We start from the raw sequence: 25,775 nt of genomic DNA, 5'->3' as shown, positions 1-25,775 counted from the left end.
ATGATGATTGACCTTATCATAAGGAAATCTTGAGCTTCAGTATTCAGACATTTCCTAGTTCTATGACTATGGCTAAGTCTATTAACCTCTTTCAATCTCATGAAAGTTTCTTAATCCATAAAGTGGGGATAGTTAATAACACCTACTGTAGCAGCAAGCACCCCAAGCGTCCTCAGGGTTTGCAGCTACCACAGGTTCTTGGATCTGCTTTGTTAAAGGAAAGCAACTCAAAATGGGTTAACAAGCTTACTTTAATCAGTCAGACATATATCGTTTACCTTGTTCAGGAGAAAAGGTCAGCACCCTGAACCTCAAAGTATACAGGCATAATTATCAAGACAGAAACATCAAGTAGACAGATTTCCAAACTGTCCAACCATTACATCCATACCCAGTCAACATCTGGGTTTCCACAGTCTGGGTTTTTCAAAGCCGGGGGACTCTCAACAACGGCTTTCCAGAATTCAGATCAAATCACAGAACACTTCACAAAGTGAGTCCCAAAATAAAGTTACACATCAGGGCTTATATAGCCTTCTCCTGGCTCAGAGAATGTAACAACCTTATTGACTCACTGGCCAATCAAGAAGTATCTACTGAAAAACAAGCCTCCCACCCCAGGCTTCAGGTGCACATTAGCCTAGGGGCAGGGAAGATCTTTAAACTTTACATTTCCATTACACCTACCTAACAGGACTGTTAGGATCAAATGATATAACATATATAAAGTGTTTTACAAACTTTAAAATTCTTTATACATATTACTATTAGATTTAAGGAAAGAATTCCAACTACTTTCATACTTGTTGCAATGCTGATTATATTTTTCTTAATTCCTGAGGAATGTAGATTTCCAGTGACAGTTATGCATTCTCCATTTCCTTTTTTCCAGATGAATTGATGATGAATTATATTTCTGAACTTCAGAACACAGAAGAAATGATTCGCTGCGGATTTTCACTGGCCTTGGGCTCCCTTCCAGGTTTTTTTCTGAAAGGCAAACTTAAGCTGGTGAATCCTAATTTTTATTCTAATGAGAATATACAAATTTTAAGAAATAGCAAGTTTAAAGCAGCTTTTCCTGAAAACATATATATTAAAGATTGAGAGAAATTATAAATTTTTTTAATAATCCAAGCCATATTTTCAGTTTGCTGTGATGACTTTCATTCAAGCTCTTGTGTGTATATCTGAGAAAGAGAAAGAATATGAGAACCAACTGCAAGTAGGTTTTTTTTAATACTTTGTTGTCATATACATCTAGAATAAAGCACTTTTGTTGAAGTTCATTCCAGCATTTGGTTATTAGGATGGAATTCAATGTGTTAAGTAGAAATAAGATTCTGAAAAATATTTTGCTTTGAGGAAACTGGGTGGAATGATTTGATCCCAGCTTTGCTAGGTACTAGCTATATAACCTTGCACAAACCACTTAACTTCTTTCATCCTTAGTTTTCTCAAATGTAAAATGATGAAGTTGGACAAGAGGACACAAACTGATTTGGACAGTTTGTGTCCAGATTATGGAACATAGTGTGAAATATCCAATAAGTAGTTGAAAATATGTGACTACAATTCAAGAGATAATCTAGGCTAAATATAAAGATTTGGGAATCATCTATGTAAAGATGATTATTAAACACATGGGAGCTAATGAGGTGACTGAATGAGAGATTGAAGAAAAATAGATGAGGTCTCTAGACAGAGATCTTGTTTAGGAAGAATGATTTAGATGATGAACTAGCAGTGAAAACAGAAACAATCAGATAGGTTGGAGGAGAAGCAAGAGAGACCAGTTCTGTCAAAGAAATACGAATAAAAACAAAAAACAAAAAGGAAAGGGTGAATACCAGTATTAGATGCTTTGGACAGGTTGAAAAGAATGAAGATCGATTGAAGGCCACCAAATTTTGCTCTTGAGATAATTGGTAACTTTGGATACAGCAGTTTCAGTTGAATTCAAGACACCAGATTGCAAATGGTCAGCAAATAAATGAGAGTAGAGGTAGAAGCAATGAATATAGATAGATTCTCCTCCTCCTCTTCTTCTTCTTCTGGCCCCACATTAAGACAATTTTAGTAATTAAATTACTTAAACTTAACAATTTAAGTAAGTAGGTTAAGACAATTGGTTAAATCTACTGACTCTCCTCAGTGTAATATATCTACTGGGATCAACTTCGCCAGTAGCAACCATGTGTGCAACCATGCCTAGTGTAGAAAGCTTTTTCTGGAGTTTATGAAAGAGAAGAGAGATAAAGAATGATAGTGTTAGTGAGGGTTTCTTTCTGGCAAAGGACATGTTTAAAGATAGCTGGAGCAAATTAAAACAGTCTTGAGATATTGTTTAAAACCTACCAGCTTGACTAAAATGATAGAAGAAGAAAGTGGCAAATGTTGAAGAGAATGTGGAAAAATTGGAGCACTAATTCATTTTTGGTGGAATTGTGAACTGATCCAATCATTTTGGAATACAATCTGGAATTATGCCCAAAGAGTTGTTAAACTATTTGTACCCCTTGACCCCGTAATACCACTACTTGGTCTATTTCCAAAGATGATTAGAGAAAAAGGAAAAGAACCTATATGTTCTAAAATGTTTATAGCAGCTTTCTTTGTAGTAGCAAAGAACTGGAAACTGCAGGGATGCCCATCAATTGACTGAAATTGTGGTTAAAACATTTGTGGTTTATGATGAGCTCATTGATTTTATAAAACCTTAATAATGAAGAGTAAAATGAGTAGAACCTAGAAAACATTGTATATACAGTAGCAGGAATATTGTTTTAAGAATGACTTCAAGTAAATAAGTTATTTTATTTATTATAAATACCCAAATTAAGGACATATGGATAAAGATGCTATTTACATCCAGAGAAAAAACTGATAGATGTATGTGTAGAATGATTTACATACATATATATATACATGTATATACACAAAGGTTCTTCTTAGAAATCATTATTGTGATTATTTCTTAGCTTTTGCCTCACTAGAAACAACATGTAAAATGCATAGTTTTCAGCGTCTTGGGAGATGTTGTTAGGTCCATATTTTATTATTTGCTATCTTTGAGAGATATGTATATGCCTAATTTTGTCTAATGATAGCCATCTCTAGGGCAGGGATGGGGTTGAGGGAGATTGAGGATAAAGAAAAAAAGAAATTTACATGATAATTTTGTTGTATATTTGAAAGGAATAACAAGTTGTGCATAGCAGATTTATAGTTTCATGTGCAATCATTTCTTTTATTGTACTAAGTTATGGAAATGATTGTTTTATTCCAAAAATTAAAAAAAGAAAAGACAATTGTAGATGAACCAGCATAGAGAAATTGAAGATTAACTATGAGACAGATAATTGTTATTATCTCCTGGTGGAGATGAAGGGGATAGAATTGAGGACAAAAGTAGAGGAGTTGGCCTTGTGAAAGCAAAGGTTCACCTCTTCATCATAAATTAGAATATAGGAGGAGAGGAGAGATGATAACAGGGGGTTTTGAGCTGTAGAGAAGAGAGAGTTCACTACCACTGACCCTTTATTTTATTTTGAGGAGAGAGGGAAAGTTTTGACATATCCTCTGTGGGAAATGGGTTAGAAAAATCAATTAGGATTGTAAAAGGATTGCCTTACTGCAGTAAGGGCCTAGTTGACTCTGGTTTGTGATCTTTTCTAGCTTTATTTGGCAATAAAAACAGGATACAGATAGTGGGAGTAATCCAGGGTTGTGGAACAAAGGATTCCAGAATGGAAGATACTATAGAGGTGAACTGTTTTAACTATTAAGGTGAGGATTGAAGTAAATGGGAGTTAGAGAATTGAAGGTGGGAATTGGGGAGTGGAGGATGTTACTTTTAGGCAGCCAGATACTCACCAACACATCTCATTCAGTCTTTTGTGAACCCTTAGAATAGATAGATTATTATCAATATTGTCCTGATTGTATAAATGAGGAAACTAAGGCATACAGAGGTTTAGGGGTTGCTCAAGATCACAAATATGTGGTAGAACTGAATTTTGAACCCAGATCTCCTGAAACCAAATCCGATACTGTCTCTGTTAGATTGTATTGCCTTGTACTACTAATAAAACTTTCAAAATGAGATTTTCTTTTTATAGTTTTTTTTTTTGAGGGGGGAAGGCAAGGTAATTGAGGCTAAGTTACTTGCCCAAGATCACACAGCTATTAAGTTTGTCAAGTGTCTGAGGCTGGATGTGAACTCAGGTTCTCCTAACTCAACGTTTGGTGCTCTATTCTCTGTGCCACCTAGCTGCCCCTCTTTTTATAGTTTGTGACTCTTCTGATAATTTTCATGTTGTCTTTCAGGTATTAGATGGTTTAAAGGCTGTTACTCACATTTCTCCTAAGTATGTGAGCTTTGCTGAAGCAAGAAGAGATGCCTTGAAAGCAATTGCCAAGTAGGTCTTATGAATTTTCCTTTAAGTCTGAACTTTGACAAGTAAAAAAGTTATTTTAATATTAATTTATACATTGATAAAATAAAATATCCATGCTTACTTTATGTTTCATTTTTGTTAATAACAAGGTTAGTAAAGGTTTGATTAGAGTTAAATTAAATGCATGCAAAGTTGTTGGGTTGATTTCTGTGTTCTCATGGAGTTCTGTCCACTATGTAGTGATTTGTGGCTTTGAAGCCCTGGGAGAAAATAATACTAGCTCATATTTATGAATATTATGGTTTGCAGAAGCACCTCACACCAGGCCTCTGAGATAGTGCATGTCTGGACACCTCCAAATGCATGTTCCATTAAGTTCCAAACTTAATCTGTCCAAAGCAGAAGAACCCATTATCTTTTTTCCTAAAACACTGCTCCTCCTAACTTCCCTGTTTCCATTAAGGGCACCACAGTTCTTTTTTTTTTTTTAAAGCAATTGGGGTTAAGTAACTTGCTCAAGGTTACACGGCCAGGTGTTTCTGGGTGGGTGCTAAGTGTCTGAGCCTGGAATCGATCCCCAGGTCATCCCGACACTGGGACCTGTGCTCTTACTCATTGTGCTACCTGGCCGCCCCTACCACAGTTCTTTCAGTCACCAGGTTTGCAACCTGTAAGTTATTATTGACTCTTCATTTTTGTTTACCCATCCTTTCTCTTCTCCAAACAGTTAGCAGTCTTATATAAGGTTATATGCAATCTTATATAAGATTCTGTCTCCTCTTATCAGTTTCCTTCTCTCCAGCCACATAGCCACTATTCTAGTGTAGGCCCTATTCATCTCTTGCCTGTGTCTCTTCAACAGTTTATTACATGGTTGTTCTATATCTGTGTTCTCCTTTTTCCAGGTTAGAATCTACACTCTTGCCAAATTAATATTCTTAAAATACAGGCCTTGAATATACTTACTTGTAAATGTGAAACCCAGGATATTATTAACTTCTTGAGAACAGGGACTATCTATGGCTTTTGTATCCCCAGTGCTATGACAGTGCCAGGAACAATGTTAGGTGCTAATTAAGTGTTTGCTAAATGATCCCCTCTTTTCACATAAGGAAATAGGGGCTCAGAAAGATTAGTTGACTTGGTCACACACAGGAAGCAGGTGGAGCTTAGCTCTTCAGACTAAAATCCAGTATTGATTCTATTGAATCATATAGTCTCTTTAGGAAGTGATATAAACTGGTACTTTAAAAAGATAAAAATTAAAAAAAAAAATAAAGACCAAGACTGATGCATATGACTTGCCTTGGCCTCCACCACATTTCCATTGTCACTGAGGCATTCTATAGAAAGCCCTTAGTTTGCACATTGACATTCTGTGGTATGTCTTTTCTCTTCAAGACTGGCCTTCATGTTCACTTTAAACTGGTTTCATCCATATAAATAAATTGAATATTGAGGAACGTAGCATGTGCTACACACTAATAAAAGAATGCTGTTAGGGGTGGCTAGGTAATGAAGTGATTAGAGCACTGGCTCTGGAGTCAGGAATTCCTGAGTTCAGTCCAGCCTCAGACACTTAACACTTACTAGCCGTTGACTATGGGCAAGTCACTTAATCCTAATTGCCCTGCCTTCCCCCCCTCCAAAAAGAAAAAAGAATGCTATTAAACCAAGACATTCCTTACCCACCTACATGCAACTGTTTTCATAAAAAAGCAGGAAAGCTCTCTTATGTTCTCTCTGTTGATGTTTATCATCTAATGGCTCTTAAAGTATCAGTGATGTTACTGAGCATGCTAGCTTTTGCTTTTTTTTTTTTTAATAGAAAATTAAGAGTTGACATGATATAGTGGCTTAAGGTTTACAGATCAGTTTTCACATGCTATTTTGTTTCATTCTCACAAAAATCCAAATAGGTAAGGATTGCAGTCATTATTATTCCCATTTTACAGAGGAGGAAACCGAGATGCTTAGATATTAAATGACTTGCCCATGGTCACACTAGAGCTCCTTCTGACTCAAGTTCAGCATTCTTTCCACTTAAAGTAGGTTGCCTTTGTAATGCACAGAATAGTCTCAATCCTCATAAAGGCCAATAGTGTAACTAACTCAAGAATATTGTGATAAATTTCTAGTATTCTCTGTTAGAAAAATATATCATACTGTCATGATATATACAATATGGATAATTGAAGCTTTGATGAGAAGACATGATTTAAACTTTTTTTTAATGTACTTTTTTTTCAGGATTTGTCAGACAGTAGGAGTGAAGTCTGAAGCATCTGAAAATGATGTTATATGCAAAGAAAATGTTTCCCAGATCTACGAGACATTACTTGATTGCATGAATGATTACACTACAGACAGCAGAGGAGATGTTGGAGCATGGTAAGACACCCAGTGTTTGCCAGTTGATTTTTTTTTAGGAGACACTGGTCTTTTGAAAATTGTGTATATTGATACAAAGTATGTAGAGATTTTGATGAAGACCTTCTGGATTGATCTGAATTAAGAGGAAGTATAACTATGATTCTGTCAAATTGAACAATTGTACACATTTAAGAATGTAGATATTCACTAAAGGTTCTTCACACTCTATCGTCACCTATTTATTAAGAATGTTGCTTCCATCGTTGTAGGGAGATACAGTGGAAGCCAATTCCTCATATGCTAGGATCTGGAAAGGCTTCTGCCAAAAATGAAGTGATCTGCTACTGTCGCTACATACAGTCCAGGAGGTGAATTGCCCTAGGAAGTTTATGACCAAAGGTTCTTCTTAGAAATCATTATTGTGATTATTTCTTAGCTTTTTGCCTCACTAGAAACAACAAGTAAAATGCATAGTTTTCAGTCTTGGGAGATGTTGTTAGGTCCATATTTTATTATTTGCTATCTTTGAGAGACAGTAGAAAAAGTACTGGATTGAGAGTTAGTAGACCTATCTAGCTCTGACTTGTCATAGCTAGATCAAACCCTTTAATTTCTCTATGCCTTAAATCTTCTGTTCACACTTTTTAATGCAAATAGTTTATGCCGGATATTTTTTTTTCTATACTTCATGACTTAATATTACCATCATATAATCTATAAAATAAAATATTTTTCTTTTCTCTTTTTCGCTCTTCAGCCTGCAGGCAGCATCGGGGAGAGAAGAGGGAGGGAAAGAGATAAGAGCATTCCAAGAAAAGTCCAGCTGCATATTGAACCTTACAGGGTGTTAGATTACTCACTCACATTCTTTCACACAGAGACACATAAACAAAACAGACAGAGAAAATGACAGGAAGAGTGCACTCAGAAATTGTTAAAGAGTGTTTGCAGAAATCAGACATTATGCTTGGTCCTAGGAAAAACTTACTTCACCATTTTCTTTTTATCTGTTTCCAACAAAGAGTTGTATCACAGTGCATGGTTCGAGCCACCCCTGGTACTTCCATTTCTGATGTTAAACATATCATTAATAAATTCCATAGAAAAAAGGCAGAAATGGGGAAATGCTGGAGTCCCTCCTCCATAGCCTCTTACTCCTCTATCTCCCTGCTGTATCCCCTATTACCAAATCTATTGTACTCTTCTGCTCTACATAGTCCAAAGATTCTTGTAGTTGACTATTGGTGATAAGTAAACCTCCTTCTTTTACTATTCTTTATCTTTTTTATTTAAAAAAATTTTTTCCTCTCTTTTTTAATTTTTTTAGTTTATATTTCCACAATATTTTGAGTTACATATTTTCTCCCCATTTTTCCCTACCCATCACCCCAAAATAGCAATTACACTGAATATTCCCTCCCCCAATCTGCTCTTTCCCATATCTTTCCCCATTCCCTCTCCAATGTTCCAGTAGGACATGGTAGATCTCTATGCACCAGTGTCTGTATATCTCATTTCCCAGTTACATGTAAAATAATAATAATAATATGTATATACATTTTTGAACATTTGATTTTAAAACTTTGGATTTCAGATTCTTTCCCTTCCTCCCTTGTCACCCACCCTCACTGGGAAGATAAATAATTCAATATAGGTTGTACACATGTAGCTATGCAAAACATTTCCATAGTGGCTATATTGTGAAAGACTAACTATATTTCCACCTATCTTATCCCACCCCCCACTTGTTCTATTCTCTACTTTGATCCTGTCCCTTTTCAAAAGTGGGTGCTTCCAACTTCTTTCCCTCCCAGCCTGCCTTCCCTTCCATCATACTCCCTCTCTTCCCCTTCCCCTCTAGTCTCCTATAGGGTGAAATACCTTATTTAGTGTGTATGTCATTCCCTCCCTAAGCCAAATTCAATGAGAATAAGGTTGACCCATTCCCTTTTGCCTTCCTGTTCTTCCCCTCCATTGTAACCAGCCTCTTCTATATGAGATAATTTACCTCGTTCTGTCTCATCCCATCTCCTGTTATTCTATTCCTCTCTCGCCTCTTAATTTCACCTTTTAAGTATCATCCCTTCCTAATCAGTTGGTCCTGTGCTCTGTGTCTATGTATACCTGTAGATATATATAGATATACACTCACATATGTATTCATATACCCTCCTATATAGACATATATATGTATATATACATATATGTATATATAGATACACACATTTCTATTCCCTTCATCTATTCTCATACTGAGAAAAGTTTCATAAGTTACAATTATTGTTTTTCCGTGTAGGAATATAAATGGTTCAACTTTGATAAGTGCCTTATGCTTTCTTTTCCCTGTTTACCTTCTCATGCTTCTCTTGCTTCTTGTATCTGAATGTCAGATTTTCTATTCAACTCTGTTTAAAAAAACAGAAAAATCAGCAAGAATGCTTGAAAGTCTTCTATTCCACTGAATATTTTCCCCTGGAACATGATGATCAGTTTTGCTGGGTAGGTGATTCTTGGTTTTAATCCCAGCTGCTTTGACTCCTGCAATATCATATTCCAAGCCGTTTGATCCCTCAGTATAGAAGCTGCCAGGTCCTGAGTTATCCTGATTGTGTTTCCACAATATTGAAATTGTTTCTTCCTGGCTGCTTGTAATATTTTCTCCTTGATCTGGGATTTTCAGAACCTGGCTATAATATTCCTAGGAATTTTCTTTTTGGGATCTTTTTCAGGAGGTGATCAGCGAATTCTTTCAACCTCTATTTTGCCCTCTAGTTCTAAAACATCAGGGCAATTTTCCTTGAGAATTTCTTGAAGGATAATTTCTAGGTTCTTTTTTTGATCATGGCTTTCAGGTGTCCAATAATTTTTAAATTTTCTCTCTTTAATCTGTTTTCTAGGTCAGTGGTTTTCCCAATGAGCTATTTCACATTGCCTTCTATTTTTTCATTTGTTTGGATCTGTGTAATAGTATCTTGATTTCTCATAAAGTCTCTAGCTGCCATTTGCTCCAATGTAATTCTGAAGGAATGATTCTCTTCAGTGAGTTTTTGAGATTCTTTTTCATCTGGCAAATTCGGCTTTTTAAAACATTCTTCTCCTCTTTGCCTTTTTGAGCCTCTTTTGCCATCTGAATTAGTCTATTTTTTAAGGTGTTATTTTCTTCATTCAGGTTGTTGACTCTCATTTTATAATTTTCTTACATTATTCTCATTTCTCTTCCCAATTTTTCCTCCACTTCTCTTATTTGATTTTCAAAATCCTTCTTAAGGTCCTCTATGGCTTGTAACCAGCTCACATTTTTCCTGGAAGCTTTTGGTGCAGGAGTTCTGACTTCACTGTCTCCCTTCTGTTCTATGCTTTGTTCCTTTTGGTCCCCAAAATAGGAGGGAAAGTTGGGTTCTTCTGCTTGCTTTGCTTCCCTCGTTTGCTCATGTTGCCACTCAATAACTTGAGTTTTGGGCTTTTTGCCACAGTAGGACTCTGCTACCAGACGGGAGCTTCGTCCCAATTGCTGGGGTTTTCTCAGCTGCCGAAGGTATTAGTTGGGTGCCCTCTCTGAAGCCTCCACACACTCTGGCAAGCTGGTCTCACACCCCAGGACCTCCACCCTAGACAGCAGTCTAGATCCAAGAAGATTAAAACAAGAGCCATTACCCCACCTACTGGTCACTAAGTCCCCCTACAGTCTGTAGACCTGGAGCTCTGAAGCAACCACTAGGCAGCGACTGCACAGCCCTGGCACCTCAGCTGCTTCTTGCTCTAGGGGCAAAGGCTGGACCACACTCCAGAATTCCCAGGTCTCAAAGTCCACACTGTACTGACTTCTCACTTTGTCTTTAGCATCTATGTGTTGATAATTCTGCAAATTGCCCCAGCTATTGGTGATCTGAAGTTCTTCTAGCCCTCAGCTGGTCAGGCCTGCCCTGAGGCTAAAACTGCTGGCTTGGGCAGGGCTGGGCTTAGCTCCCAGAGTGCTGTGCTGGACACTTCCTGCCCGTTTGCCTGGCTGTCCTCCATGGGAGGTTAGCTTCTCTGTGTCATTTTGTGGGTTCTGTAACTTCAGAGTTTGTCTAGATTCATTTTTTACGTGAATTGGAGGAGGTGGGAGGCGGAACTACGCGGAAGTCCTGTTTCTACTCTGCCGTCTTGATTCCGCTCCCCCTTTTACTATTCTTTTTAAAAGTCTTCGATAACATTCTCTATCTCTACTTTCGTTTTGTACCTGTCCCATTTTCTCCTGAAAACTTTTTTCTGAAACCGGGCTAATCTAATCCCTATCACATACTCCCGTTAGCCTGGTGATTTAGCCTCTGTAAGTTTTTAACTTAAAAGAAAATCCTACTTTTGCCTCCTGCCTTTTTTGTGTTCTCTGGAGTTACAGGAGGCTACTCCTCTACCAGTGCTTTTCTTAAGTCCCTTTTCGGGCGCCATTGATGCATGCCTCAAAATGGGCACAGGCTGAACCGAGAAGTGTGGAATGATGGACATGAGCCAAGCTAGGAATCTGTCATCGCAGTTCCAATTTATTGATCAGAAGGCAGGGTTTATATAATGAATATAAAGCAATTATCTCTTAGGTTCCCATGAGAACATGTTTAATGTCCTTGTTCATTTATATAAATCCATTTGTTTTGATGTCTGTTGCCTTGCATATATCTCTGTCTGGGTCACTGCTTATTTATCATGTCCTAAACTCCTGCAAGTCAGGAAGAGATGGTGAGCCAGTCTTAAGATGTAACATAGACTTCATGGGGAGCTGGCTTGAGAGAAATCCTGAAACAGAGTCTTCCCACGCATGGACCGGATCAGAGACTGGCCCTCAACAGTTACTCCCTGAATTTAGTTTTATAGGTTTAGTAGAAATAGGTGTAGACTTGGAGTTAGGAAGACCTAGGTTTGAATCCTACATCAGATAGTTATTAGCTATCTGTCTCTGGCCATACCAGTTTACTTCCTGTGCTTTATTTTTTCTCATTTGAAAAATTAGGAAGTAGAATTAGATAGCCTCTGAGATTCCTTTTAGTTTTGATTCATTGATAAATGAAATGCAGGCGATCATACTTGTATTAGCAACCTCGAAGATTTATTATGAAGAAAATAATTTTTATACTGTAACATGCATAAATTGAATTAATGATGATTATAGACTTCTAACCTGTCCTGTTTATTTTTAAAAAAAGAGTCCCCAAATCTATTCATATCTTTATCTATAACCTATCTCTTTATCTTTTTTCTTTATCCTTTCAATAGGCAGTATTCTCTTTATGATTCTAGAAATGATTTTCCCCTTATTTGACTAAAGTAACATTAGAGTGAATTAAAGTGAACATCTTATGAGTTATGTCTTCTGAGTGATTTTTAAAAGAAATTTTATATTTTCTCCCTTTAATTAGTCTACATTGTCTCGATGCCTTAAAGGGAGAGCCAATTATGGGAAAAGATGCACCCCAAAGATTTGCTTAAAATACAGGGGGAAGCAAAAAACAAATTCAGAGAGAAAAAATTGAAACATTCTAGTTTTTTATTATGATGAAGAAAATAGAAATTTAATGCCATGTAAAGATCAGAGGGCAGGGTTTATATAAAGCTTAAAAAAAAGATATTAATGAAATCATTCCCTGCCTTTGGGAATTGCAAAAGTAATTTAATGTTTATATGGTCAATCAGTCAATAAACATTTATTGAGCACTTACTATATGCAGAACACCGAGGATACAAATACAATATGAGGGACCTTAAGCTTATAATCCATTGGGGGATAGTAGACTAGTGGAAAAAGAAGAGAGATGGTTGGCTTGGAAGCCCTGTTTTAAAGGCAAGCTTTGGGAGGAACACTTTGCTTTGCTCTAACCAAAGGATAAGAGAAACTGAGGAGATGTGAGTACCAAGGCTGATGCACTCTTTTTAAGGTGTTATTTTCTTCAGTATTTTTTTTTGTCTCCTTTACCAAGCTGTTGACTCGTTTTTCATTATTTTCTTGCATCACTCTCATTTCTCTTCCTAATTTTTCCTCTACTTCTCTTACTTGATTTTCAAAATTCTTTTTGAACTCCTCTATGGCCCATGACCAATTCATATTTTTCTTGGAGGCTTTTGATGTAGGAGTTTGACTTTGTTTTCTTCTTCTGGTTGTATGATTTGTTTGTCTTTGTCACCAAAGAAAGATTCTGTTGTCTGATGTTTTTACTTTGTTTGCTCATTTTCCCAGCCAATTGACTTTTGAACTCTTTGCCAAAGTAGGATCTGCTTCCAGAGTGGAGAATGCTTTGTCCTAAATTTCTGGGGTTTTGCGCATCAGGGCTACTTTTTTTTGTCAGGGCTACTTCTAGGTACCTGTGAATTTTCAGTTCTTCTAAGGTGATATAATCAAAGGAGAAGTGTTTACTCCTCCCACCATCTGTTCTCTGGTCTTTGAGTGTCCACAGACACTCTGTTCTACCTGAGAACTGTGAAGAGTATTCCCTCTCTACAGCCACCACAAACTGTGTCCTGCTAGTGCTCCTCCTCGCCCCAGGACCACCACTCAAGACTACAACTCAAATCCAAGTAGGGCAAAGCAAGAGGAATTGCATCTGTGGGCCTGGAACTCCAGAAGCAGGCAGTGTTGCTGCTACTGCTGCTGCTGCTGCTGTTGTTGCTGCTGCTGCCACCACCTCAGCTTCCCTGGGGCTGGGGCCAGACTGTGCTCTTCTCTCACCCAGATCCAACAGAGTTTCCCCACTGACCTTTTAGTTTGTCTCTGGTATTTGTGGGTTGAGAAGTCTGGAAACCACCACAACTTCCAAGCCTCAATCCCATGAGGTCTGCTCCACTTGGTCTGTGCTGGTGTGGCCCACACAGGATTGCACTCTGTTCTCAGCCTGGTGTAATAGACCCTTTCTGTTGGCTTTCTAGGCTCTCTTCAGGGCAAGATGTGTTTCACTCTGTCATTTTGTGGGTTCTGTAGCTCAAAAATTTGTTTAGAGTCATTTTTTACAGGTATTTGGAGGTGACTAGAGGACAAGTTCAAGCAAATTCCTGCTTTTACTCCACCATCTTATGGCCAACTGATTCATTCTTAATGTATTTCTTGATGATGTGGTTCCTAGGGAGCATGATCATGATGGAGTTCAACCAGAGCAATATAGCTAGGTGGTAAATGAAGAGAAATTGTATGGCTCTCTGATGACTGAGCCTGTATTAGTGCTTATTTTTACTCTTACAACAGAGAACCATCATATCTATTATACAACCACAAACAAATAAGTCATAGTGGCAAGTCCTACTTGGCAAATCACCATCACAAAATTCATACATTTTACTCCTAGTAGAGTCCCTAAAGCCCTGTGCATTTCAAAAGTCTCTAGAGGCATTACTATATTAAAATATATTAAGCTCTTTAAAAGTAATGGCCTAATTTTATACATCTTTTGTATCCCTAGTGATCACCACAATGCCCACAGGACAGTGAGTAAATATTCATCTAGGCTTTACCCTTAGGGATTTGTCTCATTTATACTTATAACTCAGCAAAAATTTGTTAAGCATTTCTTTGCCAGACAGCATGCTAGGTATTGGAACAGAAGTATAAAGAACGAAAAAGTTGCTACTAGCAAGAAGCATATATTCTGATGGAAGAGTGGTGATAATTAAGTGTACATACAGTCAGTTGTATCAGACAGGAAGGATTTGCAGCTAGTGCACATGTAGAAGGGCTGACTTTGGCAATGAGAAATGCCATCTCTTAGCCAGAGATTGAAGAGAGAGGAGAAGAGAGTGAGAGATTATGTCAAGAGGTTTTGAGATGAAGGCTTGGGGGGTTGAAAGAGAGTTCAGGTAGAAGAGATGTCATTTTCTTAGTCAAAATAGAAGCAAGGTCCTCAGTTAAGAAGAGGGGTGGGTACATGGGGAGTGGTGAGAGACTTGAGGAGGAAAGAGAAGGTTGGGAATAATTTCTTTGGAGAATGAAATAGGGAATAGGTTAGGAAGGAATAAAAAGAATGTCAGACATTATAATTACAGAACTGAAACACTTGTGAGTTATGTTTAGATTTAGTATGTGGCCATTTCTCTTACTGGCTAAGGTGAAGAAAGGTCATAGGATTTATGCACATTGTAAACAACCAATAAATATTTTAAAGAAAAGTGAGTGAATGAACAATTAGTATTCATAATGATGCCGAGTCAACAAGAACATGTTCTTTTGTCTTGAATGTTCTCTGTAAGAGAGCAGAGATAATTGTAATATTTTTAAAACATTTTCTTTTTAGAAGTTACATTATGAAAAATTATAATCCTTTGAGAAAACTCAGTTGTTCAGAAGCTTCTCTTGCTCTATGCAAATGAGATATTATTGTATTATGACCATTTTTCCTTCATGTGGCTCTAAGGTCTAAGGAGTTGAGCTAATTGGGCCAATCATAAAGGAATTCTCCTTGCTGGTTGAGTTGACTTATACCTTTAATTTTTCTGTTTATGGAGCAGCCAGGTAGCACAGCGAGTAAGAGCACCGGCCCCAGTGTCAGGATGACCTGGGGATCGAATCCGGGCTCAGACACTTAGCACCCACCCAGAAACACCTGGCTGTGTAACCTTGAGCAAGTTACTTAACCCCAATTGCTTAGGGGCGGCCAGGTGGCTCAGCAAGTAAGAGCACCGGCCCCAGTGTCGGGATGACCTGGGGGATTGAATCCAGGCTCAGATACTTGGCACCACACCCAGAAATAACTGGCCGTGTAACCGTGAGCAAGTTACTTATCCCCAGTTGCTTAGAAAAAAAAAAATTTTCTGTTTATACTTAGAAGCCATTCCTGTTCTTGATTAACTAACAGTATAGTGAAGCAAATATTTTTGTAGCTCTTGGATGTCCATCAGAGGGTACAACTGGAAAGGGATTAACAGCTATTTCACAACAGAGAACTCTAAGGTTACTTCAGATTTTAACCCCGTTATTTTTTTTTCCTTGCTTTTTGGAGGGCAGTTGGAGTTAAGTGACTTGCCTAAGGTCACATGGCTAGTTTTTGTGTTAAGTGTCTGAGGCCAGATTTGAACTCAGGTCCTCCTGACCCCAGGGCAGGTGCTCTATTCACTGCACCACCTACCTGCCCCCAGCCCCACTATTTTTTAAAGGAATTTAAAAATAGACTTCTAAATACTAGACCTGCACATAACTTCCTTATAAAAAGCTATTTGTTGGGGCGGCCAGGTAGCACAGCGAGTAAGAGCACCAGCTCCAGTGTCAGGATGACCTGGGAATCGAATCCAGGCTCAGACACTTAGCACCCACCCAGAAACACCTGGCTGTGTAACCTTGAGCAATTTACTTAACAACAATTGCTTAGGGGCAGCCAGGTGGCTCAGTGAGTAAGAGCATTGGCTCCAGTGTCGGGATGATCTGGGGATCGAATCTGGGCTCAGATACTTAGCACCACACCCAGAAATAACTGGCCGTGTAACCTTGAGCAAGTTACTTAACCCCGATTGCTTTAAAAAAAAAAGCTACTTGTGTACCTATATAATTAAACAAATATATCATGAATGTAGTTAGATCTAGGAAGCATTTTAGAGATCATCTAGTACAATTTATCCTTTTTATACAGAAACTGAGGCCTAGGGAAGGTAGGGGGATTTTGTAACTTCATGGAGATAAAATATTCAAATAGAATATCTGAGATTTAACGAATGAGTGAATGAATGAAAGAAAAACATTTATTAAGCATGATAGGCAGAGTACTTGATGAGTACTAAGGATACAACAGAAAGCTAGAGACAGTCCCTGCTCTAATGGTGCTCACATTCTAATGGAGGAGCAAATAAATGGTAATGCAGCTTCTTAAATATCATTTCCAATGACAAAGTAACTTCTCTTCCTGATATTTAACCATTTGATAGTGCCAAGGAATTTGGTGGAGAGAATTCTTTTTTTCTGATTCTTTGTACCTTGAGGAAAAAAGGACTACAACAAATATGTAGGAGCAAGTAGTGGGAATAGCTGGCTCATTATTCACAGGAGTTGCTTCTTTGAATGATAGCAGTGAGGATTGGGCTGGAAAGAGGACCACTGGTCTGGGTGATGTTGCTCTTCCCAGGGCTTTGTGCCTACCTGTTTGTTGGTAGCAGTTTGTCAGCAGTTGGTGTTGGTGGTAAGAAAAGTGATGAAATGTTTACTTCTGTTTGAGGTTGAGAGATGAGCAGACTATAGGAGTGAATTTTACATATATATGTATTATTCAAGTTGTATATTACAAAAATAATAATGATACTAACATTTATATAGCTTTTGCTATGTGCCAGGCACTGTGCATTAAGTGCTTTATAATTATCTCATTTGATCCTCACAACAACTCTGAGGTAGGTGCTGTTATTATCCCCATTTTATAGATGAAGAAGCTGATACATAGGTTAAGTTACTTGGGGTCACACAAGTGACTCAGGTCTTTATGACTCCAGGCATGGTGTACCATCCATAGTGCCACCTAGCTGCCCTTTACTACCAGATGGATTTTTTTTGTTGTTGACTTTTACAACTGTTACTAGTTACAAGGGAAGGATCAGTAGAGAGTTATGTATACTGGAAATGACTATGATATTCAAAAAAGGCATCAATAAAACTGGAAGAAAGGAAGGAAAGGTAGATAAATTGGTGGTTGCTAGTTAGTGTACTGAAGGTTTTGGCCATGGAGCTAGGAGATCTGTGTTGGAACTTGGCTATGTAGGAACTACCTACGTGATCCCAGGGAGGGCATTTGACCTTACTTATTCTTATAGGTAAAATCAAATTTAATAATGTTTATTTCACAGAAGAATTGTAAAGAATGTTGTTCATAAATCTTAGAGCACCTATATAAGTCTAAGGAGTGAATATTGTATCCATACCTTTCTATTCTTAGTCCTACCACCCATTAAATCTCTTGTTACCTTATGCCTCCTAAATTCTTTTCTTCCTTTCAGTTTTTCTCCACTGAAGTTATCTTGCACACGACTGCCACACTAATCATACTAATGTATACATAGCTCAACTCTGGTCATTGCCAATCCCCTGCTTAGAAATCTTCAGGGCCTCCTCCATGTTTTTAGTATGAAGACCAAACTCCTTACTCACCCTGATGTTCAAGATTCCTCCGACCCCAGGTAAGATCATAAGATTTAGAGGTGGAAGTGTCATCTGGGATTATCTGACTTCACCAGCTTCCTTAAGGAAGTTTCCTTTAAAGGAAACTAAGACCAAGAGAGATTATGACTTGCCTAAGGCCACATAAGAAATAGCAGGACCAGGATTCAAACATAAGTCTTATGATTCAAAATTCAGTATTCTTTCTACTATACTACATTGTCTTCTTTCCCTAGTATAAGTAAAAGTTGTTTTTTGCATTTTATAACTTTCCAGTCTTATGACCTTGGATCCTAGACAGTCTTATGTTCTGAGTAATAGATATCAGTTTGATCAATTGAATCAGGATTGACCTTGGGCAAGTCACTTAACCCCAACTGCCCTGCAAAAAAATATATACAAATGCCATTTAGGGGTGGCCAGGTAGCACAGCGAGTAAGAGCACTGGCCCCAGAGTCAGGATGACTTGGAATCGAATCTGGGCTCAGACACTTAGCACCCACCCAGAAACACCTGACTGTGTAACCTTGAGCAAGTTACTTAATGCCAATTGATTGCTTAGGGGTGGCCAGGTGGCACAGTGAGTAAGATCGCCGGCCCCAGAGTCGGGATGACCTGGGATCAAATCCGGGCTCTTATACTTAGCACCACACCCAGAAATAACTGGCCGTGTAACCTTGAGCAAGTTACTTAACCCCAATTGCTTAAAAAAAAATTTTTTTTTTAATCAGGATTCCAGTTTGGTGTGCCCTCTTAATATCTGTCTCTCTAGGGGCATAAAAAATTATGTTTCTTGATTCCTTCTCCTTATTCCATACTGTGGGTTGGTGGGGAGAGGAAAAGATAATAATAAAAAAGAGAAGACTGAGCAGATACAGGCAAATGGTTTTTGGTAAGTCCTAAAAATTTCTTCTGTAAGACAACTTAACCCCTCTGGAACAACAAACTTTATTTTACATCTATATCATGTTTAAATGAGTTTGTAGAAAATACCTTGAATCACAGCAAAGCAAACCTAGGCAAAGCCTTCTGCCAATCTTTTGTAACTCCTATACCTTTACTGATTTGCTTTTCATTTAACCCCCCCTTAGCCATGTAGATGGTATATTAATTTCCCTGGTCTCTAAGGCTAGGAAGTCACAAACTATTTTTACATAAACACTTTCACTTTCGTAAGAGTTTGATTCTACTTTGTGTCCCCTTGATTCTTCAAAGCTATTTAATATAACTTCACTTTGGTACACCTGCTAGTGCTACAATTTCTTCTTAGCACAGAGTATATGTACTTCATATAGTTCTGGAATTCACCTGCTAATGAGATCATGTTTCAGAGTACAAAGGTGCTTCTGAGTATCTTGGAAGGAATCTGTACTATATAGCGCAATTCATTTGGCTTATCCTGAGTTATGATTTTTACTTCATTCTGCATACTCTGTAATTGAGATTACCTTTTATGGACTCTGTAAATATTTTGTCTGTACATAGTTGTTTGCATATTGTCTCTTCCATTAGAATATTAGCCCTTTGAGAACAAAGCATGTGTTTTCCCTTTTTTGGTATCCTCTGCAATTAACCCAGTGCATGTGCCATTTAATCAGTGCTTGTTGAGTGACTGATTGATATTACAAAAAATCTTGATGTTGCTTACCTCCCATATTTAGTCAAGAAGCCAGAACTCTATGGGATTTTTATACATAAATAAACTTTGATGAAAGCTGAATGGGAATTAAGCAGTTTAAATACAAAAAGGTAAAGCCAAGTAGCTCACCATTAGCCAGATAGATTTGCTGATGGACCTAACATCCTGTGATGAAGCAAGTAATTTCATTTTAAAATTATTCCCCCAATTCATTCATGTATTTGAAGGATGAGTCATCTATGGTCAAGGTGCAAAAGATAAAAATACTTATTGTATGTTTTAAAAAGTCAATTTAACAAAAAAAGAACACATTACTATAAAGTCAGTAGATCTCAAAAAAGAGGATTCTGTCTAAAACTGTGAATCTTCATTTCATAATTCTTGCTTTCAAAAAATGTTTAATAAATAAAAAGTTAGTATTTAACAGATAATGAATTTATATATAATTGTCTATGTATTGCATTAAAATCTTCCTGAAGACAGTACCATGCACATAATGCTTAGATATTTTTAAAAATTTTTATTTTTTGCATTTTTGGAGGGGGGAGGGCAGGGCAATTGGGGTTAACTGATTTGTCCAAGGTCACACAGAATGCTTAGATATTTTAATTGAATTAAAAGAATGGCTTTTTCTGTTTCCTTCCCTTCCAGAGATTTCCAAATTTTTCTTTTACCTTTTGTTCACTTATATGAGCTGAAATCCCTCATATCCTACAGCTTACCTGTTATTTCCTTTTTTGAATGTTATGTTATTTCCATCTATCATCTTTTTCCCTCTTTTCCCTGTCCCAGTCCACAAACTGCTTGATTATCAATGTTACCTTTATTCATTTACTTAGACTTAAATCTTATCTTTTACTCTTCTCTCTTCTTCATTCTCTATAATCTAGACTTATCAATTCTTTCTTCAATATAAGTCCTTTTTTTCCCCACTGCCTTACCCTTGTCTGGGCTCTATATACGCTAGAGATATCAGCTCCTTCATCTCCTAAGATTCTATCCTAGGGCTTGATGTTCTGATTGGTGAAACTGCCTCTCTTGGCCCACTATTTTAAGAAACTTTCATTTTTCTTCCCACTCTCTGTCTCATCTACATCATATCAACTGCCTTGTCACAGCTTGCATGTCCTTTCCTCTCCCTGACCTTCCAGTTCTGGAACCATAATCAATTCTGCCCCTGTTTAGATAGGGTGTATCGTTCTATTTCCTTTGGCCGTACTCACTATCCTTGTAATGTTTTGAACCAAAGTGCCTTCCATAGCTGCTACTCTCCTATATATATATATATATATATATATATATATATATATATATATATATATATATATATAGTATTCCAGTATCAGAATTTATCTAGCTAATCCGGTTGTGGTTCCCTATTCCTTGTGAAATTGTCTCTCTCTTTGTTTGGCTTTCTGTACTTTCCCACTATACTTATGTCTGTATTACTGCTAAGTATGAGCCCTCACTCTAGTAAGGTTTGTTTCCTCATTGTAGCCGCAAGAACCCTAGCATACTTAGGATGGCTTCCTAGCACAGGTTCTTTGATATGCTTCTCTAAAGGAAAGCAGCTCAGAAAGGGTTAACAATCTTACTTTAATCAATCAAACATCTATCATTTACCTAGTTTAGGGGAAAAAGTTAGCACCCTGAACTTCAGAGACTACAAACAGAAGTTACAAGCAGACAAAAATCGACAGAGAAAATAATATAGTTCAACAGACAGGGCTTCTAGCTGTCTGACTATTATATCCATACTTAGTTATCAGAGAGAGAAGCACCAACATCTGGGTTTTCAAAGCCAGGCAGCTCAAGGGTTGTGCACAGTCTCATCTGGCCAAATCACATAACTCTTCCCAAAGTGAATGCCAAAGCAAAACCTCACCTCAGATATATATATATATATATATATATATATATACATATATCCTTCTCCAGGGTCAGAGAATATCACAACCCTCATGACCCACTTGACTACAAAGTAACAAAAGTTGTGCCTTCCTGAAAAACAAGTCTCCCACCACAGGCTCCATGTGAGCACATGAAGCTTATTAGGGGGCAGAGTTTATTTTCAAATCAGGAAAGGTCCTCAAATTCACCTAGGCCTATTAAGGGGCAAGAAAGATCTTCAAGTTCCTATTACCATTACACTCATATCCTTTCAAAGGTGCTTTGCCAAAAGAACTTTTTTTATTTTAGACTAATCTTACCTCTGCTGCATTTGAAACATTATGTAGAATGGGAAAGGTATTGTGGGACTGAAAGAGAACAAATAAATATCTGATTTATACTAAAAGAAATACAATAAAATCTAAAAACTAGATCAGTGAGTTTGACTTTGATTCTGGAAGCAGCATGGTAAAGTGGAAAGAGCATTTGTCCTAACATCAGAGGATTTGGGTTCAAATCCTGCTGCTGACTAGCTGTATGATATTAATCAAGGAATTTAATCTCCTTGGGCCTCAGTTTCTTTATCTGAAAAATGAGAAGGTTGGTCTAGATAGCCTCTGAAGTCCCTGTTAGTACTAAATCTCTGATCTTATGATTTGTAGCAAAATTCTAGAATGTTTTATTAAAGAGATGATTAATGAAGATTGAGAAAAGAAATTGGCAACTACAAAGAGCCATCAGGGCTTCATCAAGAACAGAACATTCCAGCTTAATCATATTTCCTTTCTTATTAGGGTTACTAAACTAGTAATTGAGGGAAATATTATAGATACGGTTACATGAATTTTAACATAGCATTTGAATATTTTGTGGTATCCTTTTATAAAAGATGGTGAGATGTAGGCTAAATGATAGCACAATTAAATAGATTCAGAACTGATTGAATTATGGGTCTCACAGAGTAGTCAGAAGAGATTCAATCTCTTGGAAGGATTTCTCTAGTGGAATGTCCCAGACTTTTTGATTGACCTCAGACTGCTTAACATTTTTTTTTTCATTAAATTGGACAGATGGTGAGCTTTTAATTTTGCATATGACACAATGCTGGGAAGAATATGCTGAGTGATAGGATCTGTGAAAAATCTTGACAGTCTAGGCTTGAAACTGAGATGAAATTTAGAGGGTTAAATGTAAAGCCTTATACTTGGTTTAAAACTGTACTTCACACATATAAGTTTGGGGAGGTAGGGCTTAAAGTAGTTTGTCTCAAGAAGATCTGAGAGTTTTGGTGGATTTCAAATGCAACATGGTATGGTGGCCAAATAATAGGATTTGCAGGAGCAATAATAATAGCTTGCATTTATATAATACTTAGAGGTTTGCAAAGTACTTTACAAATACTATTTCACTTTATCCTCACAACAGCCCTAGGAAATAAGTGCTATTATTATTCCCATTTTATATATGAGAAAACTGAGTCAGAGTTTTAAGTGACTTATCCAAAATCACACAGCTAGTAAGTATCTGAGTGACCCAGAATAAGAATAAAGTACCTTGGGAGTTTATTGGACATCTGACTTGTTGAGTGTATTATAGAAAAGATTATTAGTTATGGATTGGTGTAGATGGCTAATGAAGTCACTTCCCACTCTGAAATTCTGGGATTGTATGACTCAGTTCAAGTGCTAGAATCTTTTTTTTTTTAAGTAATTTTATTTTATTATTTCTCTTTTTTTTTCTTTTTTAGTTTAATTCATTAATTTCCACAAGATTTTGAGTTACAAATTTTCACCACAATTTTCCCTACCCAACACCCCAAAGGAACAATCCCACTGAATATCCCCTCCTCCAATCTGCTCTCTCCCATATCTTCCTCTATTCCCCCTTCCACATTCCAGTAGGGCATTGTGGACCTCTATGCCCCAGTGTCTGTATATCTCATTTCCCAGTTACATGTAAAATAATAATAATAACATATATATATATATTTTAATATTTGATTTTAAAACTTTGGATTCCAGATTCTTTCCTTTCCTCCCTCATCACCCACCCTCCCTAGGAAGATAAGCAATTCAATATAGGTTGTACGTGTGTAGCTATGCAAAACATTTCCATAGTGGCTATATTGTGAAAGACTGACTATATTTCCCTCTATCCTATCCCACCCCCCACTTGTTCTGTTCTCTACTTTGATCCTGTCCCTTTTCAAAAGTGGGTGCTTCCAAATTCCCTCCCCCCCAGCCTGCCCTCCCTTCCATCATCTCCCCTCTCCTTTCCTGCTCCTCTCCTGTAGGGTGAGATACCCTATTTAGTGTGTATGTCCCTAAGCCATATTCATTGACAATAAGATTGACTCATTCCCTTTTGCCTTCCTGTTCTTCTCCTCCATTGTAACCATTTTCCCTTGCCTCTTCTATATGAGATAATTTACCCCATTCTGTCTCTCCCCATCTCCTCTCATTATATTCATCTTTCACCTCTTAATTTCACCTTTTAAGTATCATCCATTCCTATTCAATTGGTCCTGTGCCCACCGTCTATGTATACCTGTAGACATATATATACACACTTACATATTTATTCATATGGCCATATACCCTCCTATATACATATATATGTATGTATATATATATGTATATATACATATATATATATATAAACACATTTCTATTCCCTTCAACTATTCTTGTACTGAGAAAAGTTTCATAAGTTACAATTATTGTTTTCCATGTAGGAATATAAGTAGTTCAACTTTGATAAATTCCTTATGATTTCTTTTCCCTGTTTACCTTTTCAAGCTTCTCTTGCTTCTTGTATCTGAATGTCAAATTCAACTCTGGTATTTTCATCAAGAATTCTTAAAAAGTCCTCTATTCCACTGAATGACCATATTTTCCCCTGGAACATGATACTCAGTTTTACTGGATGGGTGATTCTCAGTTTTAATCCCAGCTCCTTTGACCTCCAGAATATCATATTCCTAGCCCTTTGATCCCTCAGTGTAGAAGCAGCCAGATTCTGGGTTATCCTGGTTGTGTTTCCACAATATTGAAATTGTTTCTTCCTGGCTGCTTGTAATATCTTCTCTTTGATCTGGGAATTCCGGAACCTGGCTATAATATTCCTAGGAATTTTCTTTTTGGGATCTTTTTCAGGAGGTGATTGGTAAACTCTTTCAACCTGTGTTTTGCCCCCTGTTTCTAAAACATCAGGGCAATTTTCCTTGAGAATTTCTTGAAGGATAATTTCTAGGGTTTTTTTTTTATCATGGCTTTCAGGTCCAATAATTTTTAAATTACCTCTCCTACATCTATTTTCCAGGTCAGTGATTTTTCCAATGAAATATTTCACATTGCCTTCTATTTTTTTCCATTTGTTTGGATCTGTTTAATAGTATCTTGATTTCTCATAAAGTCACTAGCTTCCATTTGCTCCAATCTAATTCTGAAGAAATGATTCTCTTCAGTGAGTTTTTGGTTTTTTTTTACTGTTTGGAAGGCAATTGGGGTTAAGTAACTTGCCCAAGGTCACATGACTAGTTTTGTGTGTGTTTGTGTGTGTGTGTGTATGTATGTATGTATGTGTTAAGTGTCTAGGGCTAGATCCAAACTCAGGTCCTCCTGACTCCGGGGCCAGCACTCTACTCACTGCACCACCTAGCTGCCCCTTTCAGTGAGCTTTTGAGGTTCTTTTTCCACCTGGCAAATTCAACTTTTTGCCTTTTTGAGCCTCTTTTGCCATTTGAGTTATTAGTATATTTTTAAGGTGTTATTTTCTTCAGTAAGGTTGTTGGCTCTCATTTCATAATTTTCTTCCATCGTTCTCATTTCTCTTCCCTATATTTCCTCCACTTCTCTTTTTTGATTTTCAAAATTCTTTGCCCCGGGGGCAAAGGCCAGACCTCACTTCTGAATTTCCAGGTCCCAAAGTCCACAATGCACTGACCTCTCACTTTGTCCTTGGTATCTATGGGTTTATAATTCTGGAAACCACCACAGCTGCTGGTGATCTGAAGGCCCTCCAGCTGGCACCTGGTCAGGCCCGCCCTGAGGCTAAAACTGCCAGCTTGGGCAGGCCTAGGCTTGTCTCCCAGAGCACTGTGCTGGCCGCTTGTTGCCATCCTGCCGGGTATCCTCAGTGGGAGGTTAGCTTCTTGTCTTTTTTTTTTTTGGCTATGGATAACACTTTTTATTTCTTTTTTTAAAAAAATTTCAGTCTTTATTAATTTGTTTACTTTTAGTTTGCAAGATTCTTTTCCATGATTCCTTGAGTTTCAGATTTTCTTCCCTCCCCCTCGCCATGGTGGCATACAATTAAGTATAGTATCTCCAAATACATTAGACATTAATCAGGTTATAAAGAAGGATTGTATCATATGGAAGGA

The 25,775-nt window shown here is 37.4% G+C and overlaps 1 protein-coding gene across 8 annotated transcripts in view; it reads left to right on the top strand.

Annotated features, from left to right (window-relative positions):
- The window catches only part of TBCD (tubulin folding cofactor D), a 572,945-nt gene that overhangs the window by 431,043 nt on the left and 116,127 nt on the right, over positions 1-25,775 (top strand). For all 8 annotated transcript variants that reach the window (XM_069076616.1, XM_069076621.1, XM_069076618.1 and 5 more), the window contains 3 exons: positions 893-1,011; positions 4,330-4,421; positions 6,651-6,791. In XM_069076616.1, coding sequence (XP_068932717.1) covers positions 893-1,011; positions 4,330-4,421; positions 6,651-6,791 — 352 coding nt within the window. The remainder of the gene's footprint in view (positions 1-892; positions 1,012-4,329; positions 4,422-6,650; positions 6,792-25,775) is intronic.

The sequence above is a fragment of the Petaurus breviceps genome, unplaced genomic scaffold (assembly GCF_028583685.1).
Source record: "Petaurus breviceps papuanus isolate PSGF00001 unplaced genomic scaffold, PetGlider_PUasm1.0 90925, whole genome shotgun sequence".
NCBI classification, from domain to species: Eukaryota; Metazoa; Chordata; class Mammalia; order Diprotodontia; family Petauridae; genus Petaurus; species Petaurus breviceps.
Note: the sequence above shows the minus strand (reverse complement) of the source record. Positions and strands in the feature narration are given on the sequence as shown.